Source organism: Trichomycterus rosablanca, chromosome 5 (genome assembly GCF_030014385.1).
Source record: "Trichomycterus rosablanca isolate fTriRos1 chromosome 5, fTriRos1.hap1, whole genome shotgun sequence".
Lineage (NCBI taxonomy): Eukaryota > Metazoa > Chordata > Actinopteri > Siluriformes > Trichomycteridae > Trichomycterus > Trichomycterus rosablanca.
This window is the reverse complement of record NC_085992.1, coordinates 45,536,046-45,558,019: the sequence shown is the minus strand read 5'-3', so window position 1 is coordinate 45,558,019 and position 21,974 is coordinate 45,536,046. Positions and strand designations below refer to the sequence as shown.

The 21,974-nt window shown below is 44.9% G+C and overlaps 1 protein-coding gene across 2 annotated transcripts in view; it reads right to left on the bottom strand.

Annotated features, from left to right (window-relative positions):
* Positions 1–21,974, bottom strand: part of znf827 (zinc finger protein 827) — a 171,765-nt gene that overhangs the window by 87,896 nt on the left and 61,895 nt on the right. For both annotated transcript variants that reach the window (XM_062995273.1, XM_062995272.1), the window contains exons 2-4: positions 18,244–19,437; positions 4,551–4,723; positions 189–636 (exon numbers count right to left, since the gene is read on the bottom strand). In XM_062995273.1, the coding sequence (XP_062851343.1) occupies positions 189–636; positions 4,551–4,723; positions 18,244–19,437 (1,815 nt within the window). The remainder of the gene's footprint in view (positions 1–188; positions 637–4,550; positions 4,724–18,243; positions 19,438–21,974) is intronic.

The window sequence follows — 21,974 nt, the reverse complement described above, 5'->3', positions numbered from 1 at the left end:
GTCTGTCTGTCTGTCTGTCTGTCTGTCTGTCTGTCTATCTATCTATCTATCTATCTATCTATCTATCTATCTATCTATCTATCTATCTATCTATCTATCTATCTATCTATCTATCTATCTATCTATCTATCTATCTATCTATCTATCTATCTATCTATCTATCTATCCACAATTAACCCAGCACTTACCTGAAAGTTTCATGAGCAGATCGGTGGCTGTCTTGGTGCTGATGTCAGGACTGAAGAGTGAGGCGGCAGCGGTTCCGGTGCCAGGGCCGGGTGGACTGCCGCTGATCCCGGGTAGATCCAGAGAACTGCCGCTGCTGCCTGGCCGCTCCCTTCCTGGAGGAAAAGGTGGAGTCAACGCCACATCCAGAGGCTCCTCTTTGATGTGGATGTGATTGAAGGACTCGCCTGGTGGTTGGGACAGCACGAGCGTAGGTGAAGCGTCCATGCCAGGCACTCGATCAGTCTCGGTCTCCTCTGTGTCGGTGCAGGGTTCGTCTTTTACTTTAAGCTCGGTGCGTGGGAAGTGCTGGTGGCAGCGCATGTGCAGCTTTAAGCTGAAGTGGCGCGATGAGGTGAAGGGGCACAGCTCACACTGGAATGTCTCACCCCTGTCCTGGTGCTGGTGCACCTGATGAGAATCAACAGCAAGTGTTTAGTCATTTACAACTATTATATTAATAGCATATTTCATTATCATTTAATGTCTATTAATATACTGGACAAAAAAACCTTTTCATCATTTTATTTTCATCAACAGCTGTGTCAGGGTCACAACAATTCCAGTTCTACTGGGAAACACTGGGTGCAGGGCAGGACACCCTGCAGAGGGCACCTATCCATCACAGAACTTCGACCATCACCCCCAAACATAGCCAACCACCTGTGCCACCTGAGCACCTCAGTGCCTCCCAGAACCTTCCTAATTTTTTTTTATATCATTTGTGGGGGCGGCACAGAGACTCACAGCAAGAAGGTCCTGGGTTCGATCCCCAGGTGGAGCGCTCCGGGTCCTTTCTGTGTGGGGTTTCCTCCGGGAGCTCCGGTTTCCTCCCACAGTCCAAAGATGTGCAAGTGAGGTGAACTGGAGATACAAAATTGTCCATTGTTTAACAATTGACTGTGTTTAACAATAAATTTGTGAACTGATGAATCCTGTGTAACCAGTAACTACCGTTCCTGTCATGACTGTAACCAAAAGTGTAAAACATGATAAAATCCTAATAAATAAATAAATAAACATCATGTGTGATGTGTGAAACATCTGTGGTTAAAAAATCATGAATTATGCTTCATGACTTTTTGAAGAGGTGGGTCTTCTGCATCCTGATCCAATCAGAAGAATAGAAAAGTCTTTATTTGGGGTGGTTAAAAACTGCCCTTTAACTATGTGACTGGTGTTGCTGGGCAGAACTGCCAACTTGATTTGAAACATTTGGGTGAAAGGTCATGATGCTGTAAACAAACCTGGCACCCGACTTTTAACACAAGATTTTTTGTAATTGGACACTTACAGACAGTGACATATTGGATTTTGCACCAGGACTTTCTCCCAACTTCATCAGAAAACCAAAAATATGTGGATCTATGTTGATGCGCTGAGTGAACAGAAATTTCAGATTTCCAATTTTTTTGCACAGATGAAGCTTTGAACGTTTGAATGTTTTTGGACAAAAATAAGAAAAACCTGGCACCTAGTTGGGCAATTTAGAGAAACAACAGGCATGTCTGTGAGAGGAAAGGCTGGATGGGAAAACACCATGAATTCCTACTGTCAGGTCAAAGCCCTGGCCTTCTTTTGCACAGATGAGACTTTGAATGTTTACAGAAATAATGTTTGGCACTATTGTACCAGATGTTCTTTTATTCTGAAGGGGGTTGCTGATGATTGTTGAATTACAAAACACTGAGAAAATGCTTTTGGGTGGAAATAAGGAAAGCTTGGTACCTAGTTGGGCAATTTAGAGAAACAACTGGCATGTCTGTGAAAGGAAAGCCTGGATGGGAAAACACTACTAATGCCTACTGTCAGGTCGAAGCCCCGGCCTTCTTTTGCACAGATGAGACATTGAATGTTTACAGAAATAATGTTTGGCACTATTGTACCAGATGTTTTGAAGATTTTTGCTGTTTTTTGTTGAATTAATTACAAAACACTGAGAAAATGCTTTTGGGCGGAAATAAGGAAAAGCTGGCATCTAGTTGGGCAATTTACAGAAACAGTTGGCATGTCTGTGAGAGGAAAGGCTGGATGGGAAAACACCACTGATGCCCACTGTCAGGTTGAAGCACTGGTAAAAGTAGCAGGTGACTACAAAAAGCATGTGTTCCTCTGTACGTCTTCTATGTGCAGAAATTTGAAAAATGAAGCTGGTGCTTCTCTGTGTCCTGTATGCGGCTGAGGTTGCAAGTGCAATGAGTAATTGGCTATTTCTAAGTTGGTCAGCAAAGGGAGAAAATGCACATATCTTGCACATGAAAATATCTTGGCTTAAAACCAATATTAATAACAACAAAAAACCCCAAGTCAAAGATTTCAAGATCAAGTCAAGATCAAAGACCATTCTGTTAGCTACAAGTTCCAGGCTTCATACCCAGATCAGCTTTTCATTATAACCACAACTAACTAGTACAATTACAAGTATAACAAATGTGTTCACAAACACAAGGCAAGTCAAGTTAAATTTCTTTGTATAGTGCAGGACCAACAGACCAAAAACCCCATGTTGAGCAAGCCGAGGGCAACAGTGGCAAGAAAAAACTTAAAATTACAGGAAGGAACCTTGAGAGGAACCAGACTCAGCAGGGACCTCCATCCTCCTTGGGTGGCCTGGAGAGTAGGTACATTTACCATGCTTACCAAAACTGATTAAAACTAGAATGCATGTAGTCAGTGGCGCCCATGTATTCATTTATTTATTTATTTTCTATTTAATTTATACATTTTCTCCCATTTTCTCCCAAGTGTAGTCAATTTGTCTGCCGCTGCTGGGGGATCCCTGATTGCATTTAAGGTGAGCATACTGCTTCTCACGCCTCCTCCGACCCGCGCGCAGCCCTTAGTGGAACCCTTTTTCACCCATGCACTCTGCACAGGCACCTCTCTATCTGCTAATCAGGGTACTTACACAGCGTTTAAAGACCCCACCCACATAGTCCAGTCATCCCGCCCTAGCAGAACCATGTCTGCTGCAGGCACTGCCAATCATGCCCACTAGATGGCGCCCGGCTGACCGGTGGCAACGCCGAGTTTCAAACCGAGAAGTTCAGAATCTCGGCACTAGTGTGCTAGAGGAATATCCCGCTACGCCACCTGGGTGCACGTATTCATTTATTAACTTTAATACGTTTTAACCACATTAAGGTTGTGATTGGTCCAGAGCCATTAAAAACACTGTTCCCAGGACGGTGCATCGTCCATCACAAGGCATTACACAATCATAGATTTATTGACCCAAGCACAGTATGCGGACATCCCATTTCAAAACCATGGGCATCAATATGTACAGTAGTTTCCTCCTAACCCCCTTTTTTCTTCCTTGTTTCTTTAACAGCCTCCACTTTTTTGGAGTGTCTGTGTCCTTTTAGTACAAAAAACGATCTGTAAGGTCAAGGACTGGTGTTGGTCAGCCATAACATTAAAACCACCTCCTCGTTTCTACACTCACTGTCCATTTTATCAGCTTCACTTACCATATAGAAGCACTTTGAAGTTCTACAATTACTGACTGTAGTCCATCTATTTCTCTGCATGCTTTGTTAGCCCCCTTTCATGTTGCTCTTCAATGGTCAGGACCCCCACAGGACCACTACAGAGCGGTATTATTCAGGTGGTGGATCATTCTCAGCACTGCACTGACACAGACATGGTGGTGGTGTGTTAGTGTGTGTTGTGCTGGTATGAGTGGATCAGACACAGCAGCACTGCTGAAGTTTTTAAATACCGTGTCCACTCACTGTCCACTATATTAGAAACTCCTACATAGTTGGTCCACCTTGTAGATGTAAAGTCAGAGACGATCGCTCATCTATTGCTGCTGTTTGAGTTGGTCATCTTCTAGACTTTCATCAGTGGTCACAGGACGCTGCCCATCGGCTGGATATATTTTTGGTTGGTGAACTATTCTCAGTCCAGCAGTGACAGTGAGATGTTTAAAAACTCCATCAGCGCTGCTGTGTCTGATCCACTCATACCAGCACAACACAGTAACACACCACCAACATGTCAGTGTCACTGCAGTGCTGAGAACGATCCACCATCCAAATAATACCTGCTCTGTGGTGGTCCTGGGAGAGTCCTGACCATTGAAGAACAGCATGAAAGGGGGCTAACAAAGCATGCAGAGAAACAGATGGACTACAGTCAGTAATTGCTGAACTACAAAGTGCTTCTATATGGTAAGTGGAGCTGATAAAATGGACAGTGAGTGTAGAAACAAGGAGGTGGTTTTAATGTTATGGCTGATCATTGTATGTGCATTTATGGCCCCGAGATTTACAGTGTTCTGACTTCAGAAGTACAAACAGACAGGAATGTACCTTTACCTTCATGTGCGACTTGAGATTGTCTTTGCGAGCGCAGCGGAAGGGACACAGCGGGCACTGGTGGCTTTTTAAACCGGTGTGAATCACCATGTGTCTCTTCCAGTAGCTCTTTCGTTTGATGACCAGACCACACACGGGGCACTGGAAGGGCTTTCCGCTGTCCTCCGGTGAACCTGAGAAAAGGGCGCACAAGAGACAAAAATATATTACACGCCATAATCTTTATGACTCTGACACCGTAAGCGGACTGCTCGACAGCAAAAAGGGCATTTCAGATCATATCTCAGTCAGTCACGGAGCGGTGCAGAATGGTCGGCGACGTTCTCCAGTTCAGTTTCAGTGTTAATTATTATTATTAGACATGACTGCACTTTCTGAGCGAGGAAATATTAGCCTGATTTGAAATGTACTTCCACTGCACTCAGATGGTGGGCATAACCTTTTCTAATGACCATGTGACAATTGTGAACTGCGTGCCTGGGTTGTGCCAATCAATGCCAAAAAAGCCACTGAAAAATACCCTCCAATTAGAGTTTTAATAATGTTAGATGTAAACAGAGCTGTCTCATGTGGGTCCGTCATCTCCCATCAGTGTTCATTCACTCTTTCATTCTTGAGTCTGTTTGACCACCACATTACCCTGCTCAGGGTCACGGTGGGTCCAATTTACTAGGCGAAAGGTAGTAAACACCCTAAACAGGCTGCCAGTCCATCACAGGGCAAACACACACACACACACACACACACACACACATTAACAACTAACCTGATTGCATGTCTTTGGACTGTGGGAGGAAACCAGAGCACCCGTAGGAAACCCACACAGACACGGAAAGAACATGCAAACTCCAAACAGAATGGACCTGAACCGCCTGACCTGGGAATCAAAGCACTTTGTAATTCTACAATTACTGACTGTAGTCCATCTGTTTCTCTACATACTTTTTTAGCCTGTTCTTCAATGGTCAGGACTCTCCCATGACCACTACAGAGCAGGTATTATTTGGGTGGTGGATCATTCTCAGCACTGCAGTGACACTGACATGGTGGTGGTGTGTTAGTGTGTGTCGTGCTGGTATGAGTGAATAAGACACAGCAGCGTTGCTGGAGTTTTTAAACACCTCACTGTCCCTGCTGGACTGAGAATAGTCCACCAACCAAAAGTATCCAGCCAACAGTGCCCTGTGGGCAGTGTCCTGTGACCACTGATGAAGGTCTAGAAGATGACCAACTCAAACAGCAGCAATAGATGAGCGATCTTCTCTCACACCCTTTACATCTACAAGTTGGACCAACTAGGTAGGAGTGTCTAATAGAGTGGACAGTGAGTGGACACGGTATTTAAAAACTCCAGCAGCGCTGCTGTGTCTGATCCACTCATACCAGCACAACATACACTAACACACCACCACCATGTCAGTGTCACTGCTGTGATGAGAATGATCCACCACCTAAATAACACCTGCTCTGTGGTGGTCCTGTGGTAGTCCTGACCATTGAAGAACAGGGTGAAAGCAGGCTAAAAAGGTATGTAGAGAAACAGATGGACTACAGTCAGTAATTGCTGAACTACAAAGTGCTTCTATATGGTAAGTGGAGCTGATAAAATGGACAGTGAGTGTAGAAACAAGGAGGTGGTTTTAATGTTATGACTGATCGTTGTATACTGTCACAGTACTGTCGCTTCTTCTAAATTCTGTAGGGGCCAAGCATTCAGGCCTGTACTGTTCTCTTGGTGTATGCTGAGCATCCCGAGAAACACATAACACACTAGCAGTCTGAAGCTACTGCCATTCACGCCCCAATATCAAACACACCCTTAAATTAAAGTCATTTGTTACTGTAAAAACACCCACAAATGGCCCTGTAGGCATCACCCTTGCCGCCACTCTTGACCGAGGTGCCCACTGTGAGCTCTGATCACGCCCACTGGAGCCAGCGACGCTCCTCACACCGTGAGCGAAACGCCAGAAGGTTTTCTAGGAAGCAGATTATTGTTGTTGGCTCCGTTTCCGGTGTGCATTAGTGCTTGATTGGTCTAATTAGAAGCTGGCATGATTGCATTAGAGATTCTACAAGGCCTGACAGGATGCCTCCGTAACGTATTCTGGTCGCGTCCCTCGAAAAACATCTGGTAATCAGTGTTTGGCAAAATTACCGTGCTCAGCCGTTCGTTGACCCAGAGTGCGAAACTTGGAGACCACCTATTTGCAACAATAAACCACCATCTGTGGCGAGGAGATCACCGTGGAAACTGCTCGCCAAGCACAAAGACGTTTAAGGTCTCGGGTGCGGAGGGGAAGGGACACCGGCTATTAACGGCTTTCACACTCGCTCCAGCCATTAGGCGAAAAGGAAGGTTTCAATATCAGCAAAAAAATGAAAAGATTTTCTACCTGACAGAAGCAGCGATTTTCACATTAAGAGCTCACGTGGTCGTTCTGGTGGCGGCTGCATTAGTGGGCACAGCCTTCGATGGTACATTTGAACAAAAAAGGAACATTGGTGGGCGTCACATTTTAGGAGACCATTCAACAATGAATGAATCATGAGTTTAAGCACGCTGGCCATGTGACGTTCGTTCATTCACTTTTGCTTATGCCTAGTTCAAACTACTCGATTTTTGCCCTGATTTTCGCTCGCCGACAGGTCGCCGCTAGATGTGCCAGCTCGGCTCTTGATCATCATGTGTGAACTGTTGAACGACTCTCGCTTGACGTGGTTTAATGGAGGAAACCCATGCAGACATGGGGAGAACATGGGGAAAAGTGCAGGGTTTATTGTATTTTTTAATTGATTTTTAACAGTTTTCAATTCTATTTCAATGTTTCTATATTATATTTGTGTTATTTTTGGTGTATAAGTGTCAAAACAACCCCATTCTTTTACATTAGCCTAAAATATATGCAGTTCCACTGGACCATGGAACACATTACAGGTTTCTCAAACACCCTTATGAAAAAAAAATACCTTGAAACTCAACACCTTTTAAACTCAACGCCACTCCCAGAACCAAGTGATTTCTAGTTTTAAGGTACCACTGTACTTGACTTCCAACTCTATCTGCAGAACAGAACAGACAATCACTGCTGGTCGCGTAGCCAAATCCACTCCTTCAGCCAGATTCATTTATTTACTTTTTCTACTTGCTGTTACACTGCACATCAGCGCACAAACCACTTTGATTGCTCGCTTCTTGTTGATGAGCATTTTTAGATGTGGTATCCTTACGCCCCTTGTCACTTCTCGCGTGTGTTTTTTTGACAAAAAGTAGTTTGGGAGACCAGACAGACTCATCTGAGATTCCTCATGATGATAGATGGTGTAGTGTGTTACCCCCGTTGCTGATCAGTTGTATAGTGTAAAAACCACAAAGACTTAAAAGACTCTCGTCGTGTACTGTGAAATGTAGAGCGATCTGAACACCTTGAAAGTCGTGTAGTGTGAACATTACCAGTTCCTTGGATGATGGAGGCTGGTACTAAGAATAAATAGAAGTGCCAATGTCTACCGGTCAGCAATGCAGCTTGCAGAAGTTAATATTAGGCAATGAAGTCTGCTGGGTGTGAAAAGACCAGACTAAAAAGGGGGCGGGGTCGTCAATGCTGTGTAAGAAACCTGGTTAGTCACCCGAGGTGTCTGCACAGAAGTGGAAAAACTATGATTTTTTTTTTTTTTTTTGAATAAGCTGCCAAATACACATCCCTATTTATATTGGTACAGAGAGGTCACCAGCTGCACATAATCATTATCACTAACAAGGTATTGCGTGGACGTGCCAAGGTTTAATAACAGTTTAAGACTTTCTACGCCAACAAATGCTGTATGTATATTTTGGACCATTTCAGTTCTGCAACACATTCCAAAAAAAGTTGGGACGGTAAAGCATTTACCACTTTTTAATGTTGCCATTTCTTTTCACCACACTTAAAAGACATTTTGGCACCGAGGAGACCAAGTGATTTAGTATTTCAGCTTTTATTTTGTCTCATTCTTCCTGCAAACACGTCTTAAGATGTGCAACAGTACGGGGGTCGTCGTTGTCGCATTTTTCCTTTCAAAATTCTCTATTGGGGACAGGTCAGGACTGCAGGCAGACCAGTCCAGTACCTGTACCCTTTTCTTCTGCAGCCATGCCTTTGTAATGTGTGCAGCATGTGCTTATATCAGCTATTGTTGAGTGGCGGTTCTTGATGCAGTGCCGTCTGAGGGATCGAAGATCACGAGCGTTCAGCTTAAGCTTGCGCCCTTGGCCTTTACGCACTGAAATTCCTCCTGATTCCTTGAATGGTTTAATGATATTATGCACTGTAGAGGGAGAAATATACAAATCCCTTTCAATCTTTCTTGGTACATTGTTTTTAAACATTTAAATCATTTTCTCACACGTTTGATGACAAACTGGAGATCCTCTGATCATCCTTGCTCATCAAAGACTCAGCCTTTCCTGGATGCTGCTTTTGTACCAAACCATGATTACAATCATGCCCTAAATTGCCCCCGTCCCAACTTTTTTTGGAATGTGTTGCAGACCTGAAATGCAGGAATGAAGGTTTGTTAATAAATGAAATAAAGTTGAGCAGATAAAATATGAAATATCTTGGGTTCATCCTGTCTACAATCAAATAAAAGTTAAAGTAAATGTAAGGAGCACTGCAGTTTTATTTTATTTGCATTTTCCATACTGTCCCAACTTTTTCTGATTTGGGTTTGTATTTTTCCTGACATTAAACCTTTAGTGACCAATAATCTTGGACAGGTTCAGGATGGATCTTGAGATTATCCTGGGCACAACACAAAAATACAGCCAGTCACTCACACATACAGCCCTTTTCAACCAGTGTGGAATGGGTTCTGTTCTAGTTCTCAAACCTAATTTGAACAATTCTGCACATTTTAACCAAAAATAAAAAAGGAATGTTTGTTCCCAGTTGGAACCAAAGATTAGTAGGTTTTTCAGCACAAACCATGACAACATCTGTATGTCAAATAATAGTGGAAAGAAAACATCATCTCATCACCAGTAGTTAATCCATGATTGCTTTTTGGATAAAAACAAACATCTGTAACAGCACAAATGCTCGCAGGCAATCCACATGTTCCGCCAGCTTATTACTACTGTTTATTTTCATTGTGGGTTGTCCAGCGTACTTTACTGATGGCGCATCCTTGGTTTCAATAAAAACTGGTGCAAACACGGGCCGGTTCTCTGAATAGCACCAAGGTTCTAAGAAGCCTGAATGGAACCAGTTCAAGATCCAGAGTTGTTTTGATTGAAAAGAGCTGCTAGTGGTAGTTTGGAGTTTACAATCCACCTAGTGACAACCAAGGAAAACCAAAATGTACACAGACAGTAACTGGAGCTGAGGATCAAACTCAGGTCCCTAAGGCAGTGTGGCATAGGCACTACCAAAACTTGCCATGCCACTGTTCCAACTAGGTATTTTTATTAGGAAAAAGGTCAGTCTTAGTCATCGTGGTGTGTTCAAATACTGCAAACTTATACAGAAAAACATAAGACATTTAGAGTGGCCTTTAGTTCCTCAGTGCTAGTTTGGCATGGTACAGCCTCTTCGTTTTCTTCAGCTTGTACATTTCCTGTGCTTCCCTTAATGTCTATAACAGACTGATAAAGCTGCCAGCATGATGGTTCATCACGGTTTGATGAAGAACGGCTCTGAAGTTTGACGCTCTCTGCTGGCCTTGTGCAGAGCGGAAAGTCGGATGCGCCTCTGAAGCGCTGACCTAAATTCCTGGGGAATCTGTTGAGATACACTAACAGTGCTCACTTTCCATGCTTGCACACAAACACACAAACAAAAACACACACCCACCACCTCCGGTTGGCAGCCGGTACGGCTGAGAGCGAGAGTACAGGTCTAGGAATGGAACAGTTATTTCAGCAGCCCCCCCACAGAGTGAACAGAATTACGTCCAGAGTCCAAGAGGAATACCCAGTGCACACATCTTCATTTCTAGCCTGATTTTACAGTCACCCTCTTAATTTAAGGAGCATTTGTGTATCACTAAACAGCCCAATTTCTAGTCTAGAAATCAGACTGCCAATGAAGGGGAGAGAAAAACTAGCACTGGAGGTTCCAATAAAAACTAGTGCAAACACAGGCCGGTTCTCTAAATAGCACCTGAATAGAAACCTGAATGAATTTGATTGAAAAGAGCTACTAGTGGCAGTTTGGAGTTCCCAATCCACCTAGTGGCAACCAAGGATAACCAAAATTCACAAAGAGAGTAACTGGAGCTGAGGATCAAACTCAGGTCCCTAAGGCAGTGTAGCATAGGCATAAAAACTAGTTGCTGAGCCACCATTCCAAATAGGTATTTTATATTTACAAAACACAAACCTTGGCCGCTTAGGTGGCACAGCGGTAAAACACACGCTGGGATCTCAAATACATCATATCGAATCTCAGCTCTGCCTGCCGGCTGGGCTGAGCAACCACATGAACAACGATTGGCCTGTTGTTCATATAGGGGTGGAATATTAAAGCCAGATAGGGACTCTCTCAGGACTGATGCAATTACGACCTCTGCTGGCTGATTAATGGCGCCTTCACAGAGACGGGAAAAGAGTGCTGTCAGGGTGTGTCTCTCTGTACACAGAGCTGAAACGCATTGTACTCGTCAAGGTGTAGGTGACAAAATGCATACAGCTTCTGCCCACGTGTTGGAGGGGGCATGGGTTAGCTTCATTCTCCTCAATCAGAGCCGGGGTCGACATTAGTGGAGAGGAAGAATGATGCAATCGGACAATTGAACACGCTAAAAAGAAGAAAAAGGGAGAAAATGCATAAACAAAAATAAAAAATAAAAAAACATTGTGGTGTGTTCAAGTGCTGCAAAAATTGTACAGAAAAACATAAGTTTGGTTTGGGACACAGCTTTTTAGCTAAACTATGAAGCAGCACCTCTATGCTCAGCCTAATACAGCAGGTTTTGTCTTAGCTTCAGCAGGATCCGCATTGACAACTGAATTGTAATCTTTTTTAGTGCCCATCCGCTGACCTTTGCATTTTTAAGGCGAATAAATCAAATATTCACATTTGCATTTTTAGCAGATGCCTTTATCCAAAGCGGCTTACAGTACTGTGACAGAACACAGTCTGAGCAATTGAGGGTTAAGGGCCTTGCTCAAGGGCCCAATAGCAGCAACCTGGCAGTTGTGGGATTTAAACCAGCGACCTTCTGATTACTAGTCCAGTACCTTAACTACTAGGCTTAACTGCCATGTCTAACAACTTGTCATGCCTAAATATGACATCACAAAAAATACATGACATCTCCTGTATGCTAACAGCCCATTAATTCTACCGTCCCGTCACGTGTGATTATTTTTCTCTTCTCAATAAAATTCAACAGGACCCTCCTCTGGTCTCACTAATCCCCCTAGTGTGCTGCGGCCCCGTGGTTGAGAACCAATGCCATAAATGACAGAACCATGAATTCTGCTCTGCACCAAAAAATCATACACTTGCTGAGCACTTAGGTACACCCATCTGGTACATAAAGGGTGTGTTCGAAAACCTATTGAGCTGCCTTGCTGTCTTACTGCCTACATAAGCAGCTGCCTAAGTAGAGAGGATTCTAATAAGTCATCGACTTATAAGGCAGGTTATTCGAACGCACTGTTTAGACAGCGATTCCATCAGTTTTTGCTTACTAAGCTTAAACAGTTAGCCTTATGCCACTCAAACTAATGGGATGGGGTGGCACAACGCGCTAGCATGTCAACTAACATCTCCCTCTGTGTACAGAAAATGGTTAAATTCGCTAACAAGCCCGAACTTGCTAATAAATCACACTTGTGCAAGTTTATACAAGTTAAACGTCAATGAGAATTTATTTACGTTTGAGAATAACTCGTTTGTTTCTCCGCACCGTCCACCAAGTTTTTTTATTTTTCTGTGAGAAAAGTTGTGCTGCACTGAATGCTGGGATTGCCTTCACCGCTAATGCCAAGTTTACACTACACGACTTTCTAAGTCGTCAGGTCGCTGTACAGTTCACACTACACAACTGGATCTCTTGTAATCGGGAGTCTTTCAAGTCTGTGTGGCTTTCACAGTACACGACTGATCGGCGGTAGGGGGTTTCACACTACACCATCTATCACCAACTGGAATCGCAGGCGAGCTTCTCTGGTCTCCCAAACTACATTTTGTCACGAAAACAAAGGCGAGAAGTGACGAGGGGTTTAATGATACCACGTCCAAAAATGCGCGTCAACGAGTAGCGAGCAATGAAAGCAAGTAGGAAAAATAAATGAATCGGAGTGGATTTGGCAACGTGACCAGCAGGGATTGTTTTGTTCTGTAGCGAGTTGGAGGTTAATAACTATTTTTTTGTTATGCAGTGTTGGTATTATGGTTTGGCGTGGACGATAAGTTCACAAATATTGTAAAGCTTGTGTGTGTGCCGATGTATATTGATTATATGTAAACTATATTACCCCCCTCACCCCACTCATTGCCAGTCGCAGCTGACTGATCCAGATATTCAACATACTAGATATCTATCCTCAGTCGCTCGGCGAGCCGCTCGGATCGAGTTGTTGAGTAGTTCACACATAGCGATTGAGAGCCGAGTTTAGATCGCCAAGTGAACGCCGAGTTGCTCCCGAGCTGCGACATCTAGCGGCAACCAGTAGTGTGAACTAGGCATAAGGCAGCATCGGATGCTCACTCATTCTTGAGTCAATATACCGTTGAAATTTTAAGATACCTTACTAGTGAGCATATTAAGGCATCTAGGAATTTGAACAGCCTCTTTCTCGGGGCACGTGTAGGATGATGTAAAATGCTGTCTATGTATAGAGCGCACAAGGTTTTTGAACACACCCACAGTCTACATTGACCATACAGATTAAATTAGTGCTTATACATTAACTCACTGATGCCCATCTGGAAAGGACATGAATCCGGCACTGACTGGTGAAAAGACGAGCTTTAAACCGCCAGTCTGTGGTTCTGCTTGGCCAGCGTGGATGTCGCACCTGAGGCTGGCACAGCAGTCCCGGGTGTATTGGATATGTCTAAATTATAAATCAAATAAACCAGAAGCTGCTAACCTGGGGCTGAATACGGAAAGAAACAGGCGCTGTGAAGGGACGACATCCGACCCTCAGGGGATGCTGTTGCTTCACTGGTTCTACTAAAGCCAATTACTGAAACTTTTTTTGTACCGTGTCAAACCGAATTTGCATAAAGTGGAAAATAAATCTCAATCTAAATGTCACACATCACACAGTGAGCGTGTTGCTTTGTTGCTTGCTGGTGTAAACTCAGAGTAAGAGCTGTCAGTGGTGACTGATGGTGTGGTGTGCACTACCCAGTCATCACTAAATGACAGACTTGACTTTAAACGGACTATAAAAAAAAGAATGTGACCACAGTAGGAAAAAAATCCCAAAAATATGCAGAAGGTGGACTGGCTATTCTTTGTATTTTATGTTTCTGCATTTTTCCTCAAATTTTCTCCCAATTTGGTCATACTCAATTACCCAATTGTATTCCACCTCTACTGCTGCAGACCTCCACACCTGGCAAGGAGGGTCGCAAAGGTCACACACCCCTCGGACATGTGTGCCTGCACAAGGCGGTTCATAGGGAGATCCGTATCACGCACAGAGAATCATGCACTGACCCCCATTATCCCCCGTATCATTGTGCCGGCACCATTGATCAGCATTTATAAGGATCAGCCATTGTTCCCGCCCATTACAGACACACAGCCAATAGTGTGCCTGTGTAGGCACCCAGGTGACTGATAGCAGAGCTGAGATTCGAACTTCAGAGTTCGAGAGCTCAGCTGAGCAAGCATATTTTACCACTGAGCCACCTGAGTGCCTTTTGTGTGCATTTTCTCCCCATTTTCCTCCCGATTTTGAGCACTCGATTTGTCTGCCGCTGCTGAGGGATACCCGATTACATCCGAGGAGAGCACGTCGCTGTACACGCCTCTTCCGACACGTGCACAGCCCTCCTCTTCTCGCCCCTGCATTCTGCACAGGCGTCTCTTCCGCCAATCAGGGTCCTTAAAAAGCTTATGAAGACCCCACCCACCCACACATAGTCCGGCCCCCAACCTGCAGATACGGTGGCCAATTAGTGCTCTCCTAAGCAATTGAGCGTTAAGGGCCTTGCTCAAGGGCCCAACAGCAGCAACCTGGCAGTGGTGGGGCTTTGAACCAGCGAACCATGGATTTCTAGTCCAGTACCTTAACTACTAGGCTACAACAAGGGCTGAAACGATTCCTCGAGTAACTCGAGTAATTCGATTACTAAAAATGATCGATTCAAAATTTTCGCATCGAGGAATCGTTTATTCCATACACCGATACCTAGCTCACAGTGTTCCGCACGGGACACGCGTTTACGCTGTGTTCAGGTGACGCGAGGAAGCCCCAGGGCTGCGTCCCAAATCTCTCAATTAAACAGTACCTAACAGGACTTAATCCGGGTACTTTTCACCTGTTTGTACACACTCGTACTGTTCAGTATGTAGTAGCGATTTGAAACGGAGCCGAGATTTGAAAGCGCGGACTGTAAAATGGAGAGAGAGAGAGAGAGAGAGAGAGAGAGAGAGAGAGAGAGAGAGAGCGAGAGAGAGAGAGAGAGAGAGAGAAAGAGTATAGCGGGATGAGCAGAGAGGAACAGAGAAAACGACTGAAAGTTTGAGATCAGTTGCACAAATTAGAGGCAATGTTTATGTTTTATTGTTTATTATATATCATATATATACTGTATATGTGTGTGTGTGTATATATATATACAGTCCCCTCCAAAAGTATTGGAACAGTGAGGCCAATTTCTTTATTTTTGCTGTAGACTGAAAACATTTGGGTTTGACATTAAAAGATGAATATGAGACAAAAGATCAACATTTCAGCTTTTATTTCCAGGTATTTACATCTGGATCTGATACACAGTTCAGAAGATAGCACCTTTTGTCTGAACCCACCCATTTTTCTTGTGAGCAAAAGTATTGGAACAGGTGACTGTCAGGTGTGTTTTGTTGCCCAGGTGTGTCCTGTTACACTGATTATTTAAACAATAAATAGCGCTGATTGTCTATGCTCACAAGAAAAATAGGTGGGTTTAGACAAAAGGTGCTATCTTCTGAACTGTGTATTAGATCCAGATGTAAATACCTATATATATATATATATATATATATATATATATACAGTGTATCACAAAAGTGAGTACACCCCTCACATTTCTGCAAATATTTTATTATATCTTTTCATGGGACAACACTATAGACATGAAACTTGGATATAACTTAGAGTAGTCAGTGTACAGCTTGTATAGCAGTGTAGATTTACTGTCTTCTAAAAATAACTCAACACACAGCCATTAATGTCTAAATAGCTGGCAACATAAGTGAGTACACCCCACAGTGAACATGTCCAAATTGTGCCCAAATGTGTCGTTGTCCCTCCCTGGTGTCATGTGTCAAGGTCCCAGGTGTAAATGTGGAGCAGGGCTGTTAAATTTGGTGTTTTGGGTACAATTCTCTCATACTGGCCACTGGATATTCAACATGGCACCTCATGGCAAAGAACTCTCTGAGGATGTGAGAAATAGAATTGTTGCTCTCCACAAAGATGGCCTAGGCTATAAGAAGATTGCTAACACCTTGAAACTGAGCTACAGCATGGTGGCCAAGGTCATACAGGTCATTCCAGGACAGGTTCCACTCGGAACAGGCTTCGCCAGGGTGGACCAAAGAAGTTGAGTCCACGTGTTCGGCGTCATATCCAGAGGTTGGCTTTAAAAAATAGACACATGAGTGCTGCCAGCATTGCTGCAGAGGTTGAAGACATGGGAGGTCAGCCTGTCAGTGCTCAGACCATACGCCGCACACTGCATCAACTCGGTCTGCATGCTCGTCATCCCAGAAGGAAGCTGACGCACAAGAAAGCCAGCAAACAGTTTGCTGAAGACAAGCAGTCCAAGAACATGGATTACTGGAATGCCCTGTGGTCTGATGAGACCAAGATAAACTTGTTTGGCTCAGATGGTGTCCAGCATGTGTGGCGGCGCCCTGGTGAGAAGTACCAAGACAACTGTATCTTGCCTACAGTCAAGCATGGTGGTGGTAGCATCATGGTCTTGGGCTGCATGAGTGTTGCTGGCACTGGGGAGCTGCAGTTCATTGAGGGAAACATGAATTCCAACATGTACTGTGACATTCTGAAACAGAGCATGATCCCCTCCCTTCGAAAACTGGGCCTCATGGCAGTTTTCCAACAGGATAACGACCCCAAACACAACCTCCAAGATGACAACTGCCTTGCTGAGGAAGCTGAAGGTAAAGGTGATGGACTAAACCCAATTGAGCACCTGTGGCGCATCCTCAAGTGGAAGGTGGAGGAGTTCAAGGTGTCTAACATCCACCAGCTCCGTGACGTCATCATGGAGGAGTGGAAGAGGATTCCAGTAGCAACCTGTGCAGCTCTGGTTAATTCCATGCCCAGGAGGGTTAAGGCAGTGCTGGATAATAATGGTGGTCACACAAAATATTGACACTTTGGGCACAATTTGGACATGTTCACTGTGGGGTGTACTCACTTATGTTGCCAGCCATTTAGACAGGGGTGTGAGGGGTGTACTCACTTTTGTGATACACTGTATATATATACTGTGTATATACAGTGTATCACAAAAGTGAGTACACCCCTCACATTTCTGCAAATATTTCATGTTCACTTATGTTGCCAGCTATTTAGACATTAATGGCTGTGTGTTGAGTTATTTTCAGAAGACAGTAAATCTACACTGCTATACAAGCTGTACACTGACTACTCTAAGTTATATCCAAGTTTCATGTCTATAGTGTTGTCCCATGAAAAGATATAATGAAATATTTGCAGAAATGTGAGGGGCGTACTCACTTTTGTGATACACTGTATATATATATATATATATATATATATATATATATATATATATATATATATATATATAAACAAAAGTATTTCTTATCCGATTACTCGATTAATCGCTGGAATAATCAATAGAATACTCGATTACAAAAATAATCGATAGTTGCAGCCCTAGCTACAACTGCCAAAACATGCCAAAAACATGCAGTTTTAAGGTTAATTGGGGATACCAAATTGCCCCTAGGTATGTGTGTGTGTGTGTGTGTGTGTTTGCCCTGTGATAGACTGGCGACCTGTCCAGGGTGTTGCCTGCCTTTCACCCAGTAATTCAGACCCACTGCAACCTTAAATACATTTTTGGCATTTAGCAGATGATTTCATCCAAAGCGACTTCCAGTACTGTGACAGGATTTTGTCTAAGCAACTGAGGGTTAAGGGACTTGCTCAAGGGCCCAACAGTGGCAACCTGGTAGTGGTGAGGCTTGAACCAGTGACCTACTAGTCCAGTACCTTAACCACTAGGCTACAACTGCCTACAAAAAAGGCTACAAATAGGATAAAGCGCAGTAAAACAGACAAAAAAAATGCAACGACAAATATGCAACGGTACACTCTATCCGCAGGGGGCAATTACTTTTTCTCATTATTTTTAAAATGCTTCACTTTAATGTACAGGTGGTTTTGTGCGTACAGGAACACTCGGCCAAACCACCTGCTGGCAGCCATCATTATGACACATTAAAAAGCTGTTTACATGCATCTGTGACAGTTGGGACAAGCTGTTACCTGCTTGGCTGCTGGGCTTGGTGTGTCCCTTGGGGGCGGCGGGCAGCAGAAGCTCGATGCTCTGGGTGGGCGTCGGGGCCTTGTGGTTCCTGTCTAACAGGGGTTTAACGTCCTCCGTGTTGGCCGGTGCCAGCTGCGGCTCCTTTTTATCGGTCATCATGTTCCTGGCGGCCCGGGCCGCCACCTCCTTGAGCAGCGCCGCTGAGGAGTTCATAGACGTGAGGGATAAGAAGGAGGCGGCGGGTGGCGGCGGCGGCTGCTGCTGCTGCTGACTCCGCTCGGACACTTTCTTGGAGAGCGCGGCGAGAGTGGAGCTGGCAGATTGCGAGCTGAAGGGTGAGGCAAAAGAGTCGAAGCGTACTGCGTCGTCGGTGCGCCCCGCCAGAGGCGGCGCCGAGGACGACGAGGAGGAGGAAGAAGAGGAGGAGGTGACTGAAGAAGAAGAGGAAGAGGAGGATGACGACGAGGTGGAGTTCTTGTCCTGAAGAACGGCGTTTGCCGCAGCCTTTAGTTTCTGGATGGCCGAGTCGGGTGATAAACTTCCAGACGGCCATTTATCCACCATGCCAACCCAAACAAACCCGGCGCTGCCCGAACTGGTCGGCTCGGACGGTCCAAACGGGTCTGTTGGTTCTTGTTTCACGGCGTGCACCGAGGCGGGCGACGTGGAGGTGGAGTTACCTCCATTGTTACCGCCTGCAAGTCTGCGTGCGAGTGCGCTCAGCTGCTGAGCATGGTGCGAAGACGGGGACAGGGTCAGACCTGCGGGCGGAGACTCCGCCCCTCGGCCCACCCCTCGCCCGATCAGTTCCCCTGATTCCAGCTTTACTGAGCCGGCCTCGAGCAGCCTGCGCAGGTTGCTGCTGAGCGGTTTAGCCAGGCCATGGGCCGAGTCGCCGTACAGAGAGGACACCATGGACGACAACGACACCGACGACACAAGGGACATGTCCTGAGCGGACAGGACGCGAGAGTCCAGCCCGAGCAACTCCAGCGAGGCCCGCTGAGCCGGTGTGGTACAGCCCGATGGGCTCCTGGCCAGAGAAGCATGGTCCGTGCGTGCTCCGTTTTCCGGAGACTCCCGCTGGTCGTCCTGAACATCGCCGAAGGACGACGTGGACGGGCTGTTGGAGACGTTCCCATACCAGCCGTCCTCTACCACCGAGCCGCTCGCTCCCGAACCATCCTCGGCATCTGTAGGAGAACACGAGCATTGGTTTCAGTTACACAAACTGGCACTTACAGCATACACAAACACACGAGCAAACACATATACTAGATACACTCAGCGAGCAGTTTATTAGGAACACCTATCTGCAGAACATCCAGCGTACATTTATTTATCATTTTCTAAGCAACACCTACCATACAGATAAACTTTATGGCTATACGGCCGCTCAGGTGGCGTAGCGGTAAAAGCACACGCTGGAACCAGAGCTGGGATCTCGAATACATCGTATCGAATATCAGCTTTGCCTGCCGGCTAAGGCTGAGCGGCCACGCGAACAACGATTGGCCTGTTGTTCTCTCATGACTGGTGCAATTACGACCTCTGCTGGCTGATTGATGGCGCCTGCACAGAGATGAGAATAGAGTGCTCTCAGGGTGTGTCTCTCCGTACACAACGCTGAGTTGTGCACTGCACTCATCAAAGTGTAGGTGATAAAATGCATACGGCATGCTGCCCACGTGTCGGAGGGGGCGTGGGTTAGCTTCGTTCTCCTCAATCAGAGCAGGGATCGGCATTGGTGGAGAGGAAGCATGACGCAATCGGGCAAATGGACGCGCTAAAAAGAGAGAAAAGGGGGAGAAAATATGGGTATACAATCACTGACTGTAGACATTTGTGGCTCTTTACACTTTGTCAGCCCAGTGTAGCACATTTCTCAATCGAAAGAGACCCTCACAGGACCACTATTGACCAGATGATGTTAGGATGGTGGACAGTTCTTAGCACTCTCTACAGTGTAGTTCTGCCTTGCCATCTGTTTCCAGAATACAACACTAACTTCACTTATAACTGGTTTCAACCTAAAGATCAGATTAGTTTGGGATGAACCTGCTCGAGTACCGCTTGAACACCCAGACACACACCAGGCAAGACAAACTATAAATGAAACATACCAGCAAAAGTGAAAATTTATGGACTGACGAGAACTGACTAAGAGGTGCAATCAAAATACCATGATGCTGGTGAAAATGACATCAAATCAGCTTGTAACTAAGAACTTTTAGCCTATAGAATCTCAATACCTGTCTGTAAAACAGCATTTATTTATAGACACCGACTAAGCATAACATTATGACTGAGGTGAAGTGAATAACACTGATTATCTCTTCATCATGACACCTGTTAAGCCTAGTTCACACTACATGATTTTTGGCCTGATTTTCGCTTGGCGCTTGATTTTCCGGCTCGGGAGCGTTCAATCGGTGATCAAAACTCGCCTCTCGATCGCTAAGTGTGAACTATCCAACAACTCGATCCGACCGGCTCGCCGACCGCTCGGCGACTGGATTGAGTTTTCTAGCACGTCAGATATCTGATCTCAGATGTGCGACTGGGAATGAGTGACATGTCGAACAGCCAATGAGAACACAGGATACAGCGTGAGGGGAAATGCAGGAGAGGACAGGGGACAGGGGCTTAATTAATATAGTTTATATCAGGATACACCGGCACACACACGTTTTACAGTATTTCTGATTTGACCGTCCTCTACAAAACATAATACCCACGCTGCATTGCAAAATTATTAATTAACCTCAAACTTACTATAGAACAATCTATACTGTTTGTGTTGCCAAATCCACTCAGATTCATTTATTTTACCTCCTTGATTTTACGCTGCACATCTGCACAAAAACCCTTTGATCTCTCGCTACTTGCCGACGTGCATTTTTGGATGTGGTGTCATTAAATCCCTCGTCACTTCTCACGTGTGTTTTTGTAAAGAAAAAAAAGGGAGACCAGAGAAGCTCGCCTGCGATTCCAGTTGGTGATGGATCGTGTAGTGTGAAAGCCCCTATCGCCGATCAGTCGTGTAGTGTGAAATATAGACCGACTGAAAGACTCCCGAGTGCAAGAGATTCAGTCGTATAGTGTGAACTGTACAGCGACCTGACGACTTGGAAAGTCGTGTAGTGTGAACTTGGCATTAGTGGGGGGGATATATTAGGCAGCAAGGGAACATTTTATCCTCAAAGTTGATGTTAGTAGCAGGAAAAATGATCAAGTGTAAGGATTAGAGCGAGTTTGACAAGGGCCAAAATGTGATGGCTACACGACTAGGTCAGAGCATCTCCAAAACTGCAGCTCTTGTGGGGTGTTCCCGGTCTGCAGTGGTCAGTATCTATCAAAAGTGGTCCAAGGAAGGAACAGTGGTAAACCAGCAACGTGGGGAGCGAAGGCTGGCCTGTGTGGTCCGATTCAATAGAGAAGCTACTGCAGCTCAAACTGCTGAAAAAGTTAATGCTGGTTCTGATAGAAAGGTGTCAGAATACACAGTGCATCACAGTTTATTGTGTATACGGCAGCAAAAGGGGGACCAACACAATATTAGGAAGGTGGTCATAATGTTATGCATGATCGGTGTGTTTATAACAATAAATGTAATAATAAATGTACTGTGGGTGCTGCACGGAAGAGGTTTACATTTCTTTTTATCTTTATGTGGGCTTCCTTCCAGTAGGTTCTCCTCATCTGTGCAGGGGGGAGATTGGCGGCTCTG